This window comes from Astyanax mexicanus, chromosome 20 (assembly GCF_023375975.1).
Source record: "Astyanax mexicanus isolate ESR-SI-001 chromosome 20, AstMex3_surface, whole genome shotgun sequence".
Taxonomy (NCBI): domain Eukaryota; kingdom Metazoa; phylum Chordata; class Actinopteri; order Characiformes; family Acestrorhamphidae; genus Astyanax; species Astyanax mexicanus.
The window spans coordinates 3,043,975-3,054,052 of record NC_064427.1 but is presented as its reverse complement, the minus strand read 5'-3'; the positions used below and the strand labels follow the sequence as shown (position 1 = coordinate 3,054,052).

At 33.0% G+C, this 10,078-nt stretch overlaps 1 protein-coding gene across 1 annotated transcript; it reads right to left on the bottom strand.

Annotated features, from left to right (window-relative positions):
• Positions 1-2,047: 2,047 nt before the first annotated feature.
• On the bottom strand, positions 2,048-9,503 carry tdgf1 (teratocarcinoma-derived growth factor 1). Its single transcript, XM_015606091.3, has 6 exons — positions 9,283-9,503; positions 9,133-9,182; positions 8,019-8,174; positions 5,703-5,817; positions 5,488-5,597; positions 2,048-2,627 (listed from the first exon to the last, which is right to left on the bottom strand). The coding sequence occupies exons 1-6, from the start codon at positions 9,300-9,302 to the stop codon at positions 2,527-2,529; spliced, it is 552 nt and encodes a 183-aa protein (XP_015461577.1). The 5' UTR covers positions 9,303-9,503; the 3' UTR covers positions 2,048-2,526.
• Between the last annotated feature and the right edge of the window lie 575 nt (positions 9,504-10,078).

Sequence of the window (10,078 nt, the reverse complement as noted above, 5' to 3'; positions counted from 1 at the left end):
TTTCATACATCTTCTGCAAACTTAAGTAGATTTAAGTTCAGTATATGTTTTTTTAAAAACAACTTTTAAGACACTTTTTAAGAAGTACATTAAAGTAAATGTATTGCACATATTATGTACACTATAATGACACTGGAAAAAATATATATTTTTTTATATCAACAGAACATTTAAAGTTTATTTAAAGTATATTGCTTAAAAATACATTTTATGGAAATACAGATTTTTTTTAATGAAGTATGTTAAACAGAAAATGCACTTAAAGTATTATTTATCTAATTTAAACATACTTTAAATGCTCTTAAGTATACTTCCTTTTTAAAAGGGTATGTTTAGGATTTTTTTTTTTTACACAGCCAATTACCCAACCCACTTATTAGGAATGTTTAGGAATTTTTAATTGTTAAGTTATTTTCAGTCAACACCATTAAAAAACTCAATAAACATTGTAGATTAATGATTAATGGTTAATAATTAATACGCTTTGTGCTCTGTGTTTTCTAGCAGAAACATATTTCTACATTATTAAGGTCTGTACGCGGTGATGAGTCTCACACATTGATTTAGTAAACATTCACATTTAATCACTTCATAACATGATGTTTTCTCCCCTATTTGCATTTCGCTCCTCTCTTGTCTTCTACAATGAATCTGCTATTTTCTCCCGGCAGCGTTATGATTCACTGTCGCGTTACATCACCGGTGATGAGCAGCCGAAACGAGGTCAGTAAATAATCAGGCATCTGAGTTATGGATGCGAAAATTAATTACACAAGACAATTTCATTCCTGCGGTCACGGGCGCGTACTGTGCGTCCCCTCAGAGTCCTGCGGAAGGTCAGCGGCGGCGGCCGGAGTGGCCGCTGTGATTGATTGGCCCGAGTAATTGTTTGTTTAAGATAAGAAAAATAGCAGAAAGGTCAACAATCGCCGGTTATCTCAGCGTTATCATTATCTCACTCTCTCCCAGCGAGAGAGACGGAGAACAAATGTTCAGATCCAAATGAGGACGAGAACACTTTTCACTTTTAGCCTGTTAAAAATACTTCATTCTGCTGTGGGACATTGATTTAGATCAAACTTAACACCTTTTAATGAACTTTTAATGCGGTAAAATGACTTATTCACAATTTGGGGAGATTGATGGAACTCAAAGTGTTGGAGATGAGCAACTCTACAGTTTGTAATCATTAAAATATAGATTATAACTGCATACATTTGTAATTCTATAACAATTTTGGAGCAAAATACATTTTATATACTTTGATTTTACCAAAAATTAAAAAAATCTCTAGAATATAATCAAGAGGAAGATGTTTGATCACAAGCTGAAAATCAAACCAAGCTGAACTGCTTGATTTTTTGCACCAGGAGTGAAGCAGCATAAAGTTATCCAAAAGCAGTGTGTAAGACTGGTGGAGGAGAAGATGATTTCTGAATATTGATTTCTGAACTCTTCAAACTTTTAAATTATGAACATATTTTCTTTGCATTATTTGAGGTCTGAAAGCTCTGCATCCTTTTTGTTATTTCAGCCAATAAAGAATTATCTTGTCGTATCTTGATATTTAATTAAGAAAAACACCTACTTTTGATTGTTTTTATTGATTGATAGTATGTCTTCTCTCTTTCTATCTTTAGTGTATTACTATATTACAGTATTGTTATTTTTATATAAGTTTGACAATTATGAAGCTGCTCATAAACTGAAATCTACATTTTTATCAACAGTAGCATCTATGCTAGCTAGTAATTAATGTACGTAAAAAATAGTACCACTCTGAACCCATAAATAATGCAGTTAGTTCCAGTTTCCAGTTCCAGTCTGCCTTTAAATCAGTAAGCTGAGTTGTTAATAAGATATACAGGACCAGAGTTTAGTATATGTGGCATTTTTGAGACCTTTGGGAGACACATTTAAAGCATTTTACGTCAAATTAAGGCATTTTTTTAAGTCTAAAATCAGAATTTGAAACTTTTTAAGTCTTTTTATGTATTTTCTGACACTCTACATTAAAGAAAATATAAAAAAGAAAGAGAACTAGGTATTTTCTGGAATACTGCTTTCTTTATAAACGCAACAAATACAAAAAAAAGAGAAGAAAACATCTCATGAGGAAAAACTGTACACCAACACAATACAATATACAGTACAATAAACGTATTTTCAATATAACTCCTATATACAGGGTCCTTCATTCACATTAAAACAGTTGTTTTTGAACACGCCTACATGTCCAACTTCCACCGGAAGTAAAATACATTTCAGTGCTGCCAATAAATGCTGCCTTAAAGAAGAAGAAAAAAAAAAAAACTAAAATATATAGATATATAGGCTCTTAAATCTGCTCTTCTTCATTATCTTCTTCATACAGTCTTTCCACGGTCGGCTCTGAGTCAAACTGGGCCAAACACACTGAACTGGGTTAAAAACACACAGAAAGAGAGAGAGAGAGATAGAAAGATAGATATAGAGAGTGAGATAGAGAGAGAAAAAGACAGTCCCGGTGTCTTCTTCAATTCTTCTTCAAAGCAGAAATGAAAGGAGGAGCGCCAGGCACAGGAGGGACCCGGTCCACAGTGTTCTGGAAGCAGCCGAGCGAAACCAGCGCACTTCCTGAGAGTCGTCTGCAGAGAAAAGACAGAGAGAGAGACAGTGAATGGACGGCCGTACGCAGTGTTTGAGATGTAACTGGGGGAAATGGGGATCATTAGCACATGCTTAGACCTGAAAAACAAGACCCCCACCCCTCCATACTGTACCCCACCCAACAATACCCCACCCCAACCCCCCAAAAGGCTAATCTTTTCTGGGGTTGAGACTCATTTCAGCTTCAAAATCGCGTCTGACCTAACGTTTGATTTTTTTTCCAACCCCAAAAAAACTCCAGTCTGAACCCTTGTAAAAGAAAAGTGCATTAAGTAAATATATATTTTTAAGTATACTTAACTGTCAAAAGTACATACTTTTAGCAATTCAAATTAATAGGTAATTAAACACATACTAAATGTACTATTTTGGAACAACTCATGGCAACTTGTAATTAAGCTCTATTTAAATACAACATAAAGGCATTATAGGTTGTGCTTGAGTGTTTTTTTTTTCATATGTACAGTTCTGGGAAAAAAATAAGAGACCACTTGAAAATTATGAGTTTCTTTGATTTTACCAAATTAAAAACCTCTGGAATATAATCAAGAGGAAGATGATCACAAGCCATCAAACCACCAAACTGAACTGCTTGAATTTTTGCACCAGGAGTAAAGCAGCATAAAGTTATCCAAAAGCAGTGTGTAAGACTGGTGGAGGAGAACATGATGCCAAGAAGCATGGTAACTGTGATTAAACTGTATTTCACCAAATACTGATTTCTGAACTCTGAATAAATGCTCTAAATGACATACTTTTATTTGGAATTTGGGAGAAATGTTGTCTGTAGTTTATAGAATAAAACAACAATGTTCATTTACCTTAAACATAAACCTATAAATAGCAAAATCCGAGAAACTGATTCAGAAACTCAATTGGTCTTTTTTTCACAGAGTTGTATAGTGTACACCTTAATGTTACTGGGAAAATAAACGAAACTAAAGTGTACTTGTATATGTATATTTAATATGTATCTTTATTGAGTATATTAAATAGAAAATGCACTTTTAGTATTCTTTACCTTTACCTAATGCTCTTAAGTATACTCTACAGCAGCCAATCAAAACAAACCTTTTTCCCAATTTTTATTTAAATTTTTCATCCCATCATATAATGTTAGCACTATTACAGCAGCTGGAGTCGCTACCTCTGAATGAATGGCTGTAGCCAGTGTTTGAGATGTAACTGGGGGAAATGGGGATCATTAGCACATGCTTAGACCTGAAAAACAAGACCCCCACCCCTCCATACTGTACCCCACCCAACAATACCCCACCCCAACCCCCCAAAAGGCTAATCTTTTATGGGGCTGCTGAAGCTAAGTGCTAGCCGGTGGGGATTCGCAGCCCTGTTTGGTCAGTGGATGAGGTGTGAAGACCCCTCTCTCTATCTGTCTCTCTCTCTCTCTCTCTCTCTCTCTCTCTCTCTACACTGAATACTCTCCTATTCCAGACCAGATCTGATAAAGCTTAACGTCTGAAGCTCGTCTGAGACAAACACTGCTTATCATCTTCCTTATCACGCGGTTATAATTAATACTGATGAGAACAGATAAAAGGCTGAGTGCACAGAAAGAGCTAGTGTTATAATGTCATATACTGCGATATATACAGTGAACACAGTGAATATAATAATATACTGTGCACTAGCGCATCTCAAAAAAATTAGATCATCGTTGAAAAGTTACTTTATTTTAGTAATTCAGTTCAAAATGTGAAACTCATAATGTATTTAAATGTATTTCACACAGAGTGATCTATTTTAAGCTTGAGTTTTTTTCTTTTATTGTTGATCATTTTGGCTTACAGCCAATGAAAAGCCAAAAGTCCAAGTCTGAGAAACTTAGAATATTATATAAGACAAATTGGTACTTTTGGCAGTGTGGGCAGTGTGCCAAATCCTGCTGGAAAATGAAATCCACATCTCCATAAAAAAGTTGTCATACACTTAACTGTATACTCTCATACTGTCCACTGCAGCTCAAATAATGAATCCACACTGGTTGTGAATCTAACCACAACTCAGTGATTAGTTACAACTAATCACCATAATTCCACTAACTAGTTTTAGTTTTTAGTTGGTCTGAGTAATGTGGTACGAAATGTGCTGTAACCAGATAAAACCAGTGCTGAATCGAGCCACAACTCAATTCATTGGTTAAATTCTAAAAGCATTGATTGGTTACCAATATACTGATACTAATGCCTGAGTCTCACTTTTATCAAATAATAAAAAAAGTAATAATAAATCAATATTTTGTCTGAAAGATGCTTTTAGCAGTTATTTATTTTAAAGAGGAGCAAATGCACTATGTTGCAAGGAAAAATTATTCTGAAAAGGAAACTCAAGGATGTCTAAAATCCATTACAATTTATCAATTTTTACCTTTAGATAAACTGAATAAATAATATAATATAAAATAATATAGTTTAGTTATATATAGTTATAGTTGTCAATTTTGAAAAATATGTTTCATATCACCACTACTGCTATAAAAATCTTCTTTTAAGTCTTTGAGTTTTTTCATTTGTTTACTTGATAATTTACTAAGTTATGAATGAACTTAACTTAAAATATTTATGGAATTTCCCCTTTAAATGTCTTATAAACCTACAGTATATAAACATACAGTAGAATATTAACGCTAAAAAAACAAAGGGAATTAAATAAAATTAAATTGTGAAATACAGAAACAGAAATAGAACTGATTCCAAAAACTAAATTTTACAAAATTAAAAAAAAAAAAAAAAAAAAAAAATATATATATATATATATATATATATATATATATATATAATAAAATAGCAAAATTCCCTTATTGGCCAATAATAAACTTACCACAATCTCCATGAAAGACTTCAGGGAAGCAGTGCAGCACTCCATACCCACACCTGCAGTATGAGCAGCCCTTCTGCACCCACTCCCCGTGAGGAATAACTCCACAATTCCTGTAAAAAATCACATCAGACTGTTAAAACCTGCTGTTTTACAGAGCGTACACAGACTATACACTGAAAGCTTTACTGTAGCTGTAGAGCAGCTGATTTATTTACCTGGCGCGCTCGTCGTATTCGCAGCTCCGCCCAGTGAAGTGTTTCGGACAGGCGCAAAAACTTCCCAGGATGCACGTGCCCCCGTTCTTACAGCAGTTACGGCTCTGCTTAGCACCTGCAATTAAAATAATACACCTATATAAATAAACAACACTGGAGGAAAAGGACTGGAAAAGCGTTTATTTTATCTACACTTTTCCAGTGGCTGGTTTCAGGAATCTGCCCTGACGTTCTCCAGAACACACATGGCACCACCAGAGATACCACCAGAGATACCACTGCTACCACATACTGTGTAGCTAGGGGTGGGCGGGGTGATATGGCCCTAAAATAATTTCACGATATTTCATTGTATTTCCACGATAACGATACTCTTGGAGATATGACAAAACACTGAATTAAAAAAAGAAAAAAAAGTATATATATATATATATATATGGGATTAAATATATAATCTGTCTCTAGTAGATATATAATGGGAAATGAGAACAATATGATTTTTTTTTATAAAAACAGTAAAAAAAATAAATAAAAATTAATTAAGTAGTACCCTGATGTGATAATTAGGGGTGGGTGATATGGCACCATTTTTCAGGGTATACACTGCCAAAAAAAAAAACCATTGGCAAAAACTAGACAAAATAAATGTAAATTGAGACATAAATGCCTAAATTAAGCAAAAAAAGCATCGGCCAATACGGTGAGAAAAAAATTCATAGTAAGATTTTTTTTAAATAAGCAATCACAGAGTCCAAAAATAAGTAAGGTAAATCTCAAATCAAGCAAAAATTCCTTATTTTGTGACTTAAATTTAAACACAAGAATCAGAATAACTTAACTGGTGACTTTTAGTGCTTATTTTGAGTTCAAAATAAAAGGGCAAACCCCTATTTGTAACTACAGAAACTTCTTGATTTTTAAAACTAGAAACAACCTAAAACTCCTAAAAAAAAAACAAGTTTAACAACTTTAAAAAAGTCATTATCCAAAAGTGGATAGTTTCAGTTGCACCCACACTACAGGAGAACCGTTCACAGCTCCTTAACAAACCTTTCAGTGGATCATTCCGTGAATATACATATACATAACCTCCAAACCAAAACCATTAAAGAAGATTCAGCCCACATATCTCTCCAGTTCACTGGATGTTTGATACATTATTATGTAAATTAAGTAAATTAGGACCAATAGGAACCGTTCACAGTGGTGGTGATGGTACATAAGTGGTTAAAAATAAAGTGTATTGCGTCTAAAAGCAGCCCCACAAAAAAACAAAAAACATATTACATTAGATGTATTCTATTTGAGGCTTGATATTGTAAAACAGCAGTTCTGAGATCAGTTTTTTTTGTTTGGTGTAAAATGTATTTCTATATTTTTAACTTTCATGGTAAAGGGGAATGTATAGGTATTTATATTTAAGGAAAATTAAATAAAATTAAATTCAAAATAAGCAATTTTTTTTAAACAAATCACTAGATTAACCATTATCAATCAACCTTTGAGGGCAAAGTTTTTTCAATGTAGCCGTGCATGATAACCATATTTAATAATTATAAAAAAAAATCATTTATTTAAAATAACAGTGAATAAAAGTAGAATAAAAATAGATAAAAAATAAAACTTGAGGTTTACTTGAGATTTAAATGAGATTAATTAAAACCTAAGCTGAAACTTACTTACATAGTACAGTATAAAAATAATATTATTAAAAATATATGGAGGAGCCATATCACACAAAAAATCTCTTGAGATGTCAAACTATCAGATTATGCTTAAAGTAAAAAAAAATAGTTAAAAGAAAATAATAAAACACATTTGAAAATGTATAATTTTTTTTTTAATTATATAATAAACTGTCCAATAAAAAAATTGTCAATTTTTAGTTTACTACATAACACACAAACTGTCTCTTATATTGTGCCAAAATTTCTTGATAAATGGACCAATGAAAAATGCTTTAAAATGACCTGACATCATTTGTTGACTTCCATTGAAAGTTTAGAAGTTTTTTTTTTTATCTCTCCTGTAAAGTTGCTGTTTTGGAGATACTTGGTTTTCATTGGACAGTGAAAATATACACAGTATATGTATTTTCTGTAAGGGTTATCAGCGTTCAGCTCCAGTAATCTTTAAACTGTAGTGATTTTCTACAGGGAGGTGTTGTTAGTGAATAATGACTGTATTGTATATTTAGTTATTTAGATTAGAAAAGGCTCTGGTCGCTCAGGGCTGCCTCCCCACACGAGCACCAGTCCCCCCCATCCCCCCATCCCTCCATCCCTCCATCTCTCCATCCCTCCATCCATCACTTACTTCCAGTCAGCCCAATAAAAGGTAACACAGCTCCAGGGTCGCGGTGGAGCTGCTGGTCTGCAGTCGGATTCATTTCATTAAAGCGATTGAGGAATTCGCTGTGTTGATCAGGCCTCCCGGACCCTTTAATACCAACACACTCCGCTCCCTCACAGCCTGCAGGACAAAAACACACAAAAAACAGCAAATTAAACAGGGAAACATTCAGGTACAACAGGATTAGACTATAAAAGAGAAGAAACAAACAAATCAACATCATAAAAAGCACATTTTGGTTGGTAATTCTATAATAAAACACACTATAAAAGCACTATAAAATCCTACAAAATAAAAAGGGGGTATTAAAAGCGCAGCAGGTTAGTAAATAAACATAAAATATCAGAGAGGCACTAAAATTAAAATTCTCGGCTGAAACTGAAACACCAAAAACAAAATAAAACATTTGGCTAAAGGCAAAATATAAAATAGAGGTTTTATTACATTTTGCCACGTTTTTTACCACTGCATAAATTACACAGTCGAAATGTAATTTTTTTCATGCTTTTTTACTTACTTTTACAGTAAAAATTATTAAACATCCAGGAAGAGATAAAAACAAAGCTAATTGGCTATTTTTTTACTATTTACAGTAAAATATATTTGAGTCCTGAATAATCTGTGCTTCTCAAAAAAAATAAAACAAAATAAATAAATAAATAACTATTTTAAAATCACATTAAAATGAAGCAAATCATTAATATATTATATAGTGGGTTACACTAACTGGCTAAAAAATAAATAAAAACTAAAATACATAAATAAATGTGTTTGGTGTGCAACACTATAATAAATATATCTCTAACCATACTATTTTAAACAACAAGCAAAATAAACCATTTGGCCTAAGTTTCAAACACTTTTTAACAATGTCACGCATAAATTAAACACTCTAGATCAATATATTTTATATATATGTTTGCTTTTCAAGGAAAAGGCTACAAATACACTACAATTTAGTGTACTTTGTTATCATTATAAAACATATATTTTTTAAAAACATAAGAAACTGATTAAAACTGAGCAATTTGGCTTCAAATACAGATAAAAATATTTTTTTATAAATATATTAAATTACCTGATGCAGCAGTGAAGGTCTGCCAGGCCACAACAGCAGAGAGTAACACCCTGCAGTGAAACACAGTGAAACACAGGCTGGTTAAACACTGAAGAAAAGTTTAGCAGATTTATAAAGTTTAGAAGATTTTAAATGAGAAAGTTTTCTGACCTGAACACTGAGCTCCTCATCCTCTCTCTCTCTCTTTCTCTCTCTTTCTCTCTCTCTCTCTCTCTCTCTCTCTCTCCAGCAGAAACTACAGAATCCGGTCACTTCAGGCCTTAAAATCCACCAACTCAACTGAACTCAACTAAATTCAACTAAACTGAACTACCAGCAGCACCTAAACATTCCCACCACTCTCCCCTCACCTCACCTCAGCGGAGAACATCACACAACAGGACACGCCCCCTCCGCCTTCTGATTGGTTACTCATCTGTTTCGCTCCTCCCATCCAGGGATTGTCTCATTACGACTCACAGTTAACGCCCAATTAACACCTTCCCCCACGCGATCAGCCCCGCCCACTGTCTCCCCAAACCGGAAAAAGTAGTCCTAAATAAGTAAATAAAAACCTAAAACTAAATAAAAACTTAGATATTACAACAAATACATAAAGCCTAATAAATCATAAATCAAACCATTTAAAAATAAGTACTTTTTTTTTAGTTTACTACAATATTATATTATTATATGAACACATAAACTTTTACCTTCACTTGATAAATAGAGCAATATAAATTCTTCCAAATTACGTGAAATAAACTATTTTTATATTGACTCTTTTTACATTGAGTTAAATAGTTTTCTCTCTCTCTACTGTAAAGCTGCTGTTTTGGAGATACATATTTTTCAATGGACAGCAACAATACACAATTAAAAAAAATATAAACCATACACAAACAACAAAAGTTCTTTTTTTCTTTCTCCATAAAAGCTTCCAGAAAGTCTTAGATTTTTTTTTTAT

Excerpts from the sequence above, each read along its gene's own strand:
- tdgf1 (XM_015606091.3), bottom strand. The coding sequence starts at position 9,302 with ATGAGGAGCTCAGTGTTCAG. Across the intron at positions 8,175-9,132 it reads GACCTTCACTGCTGCATCAG|GCTGTGAGGGAGCGGAGTGT; the intron begins GTAATTTAATAT and ends TTTGTCCTGCAG. Across the intron at positions 2,628-5,487 it reads AGTCTTTCATGGAGATTGTG|ACGACTCTCAGGAAGTGCGC; the intron begins GTAAGTTTATTA and ends TTTTCTCTGCAG.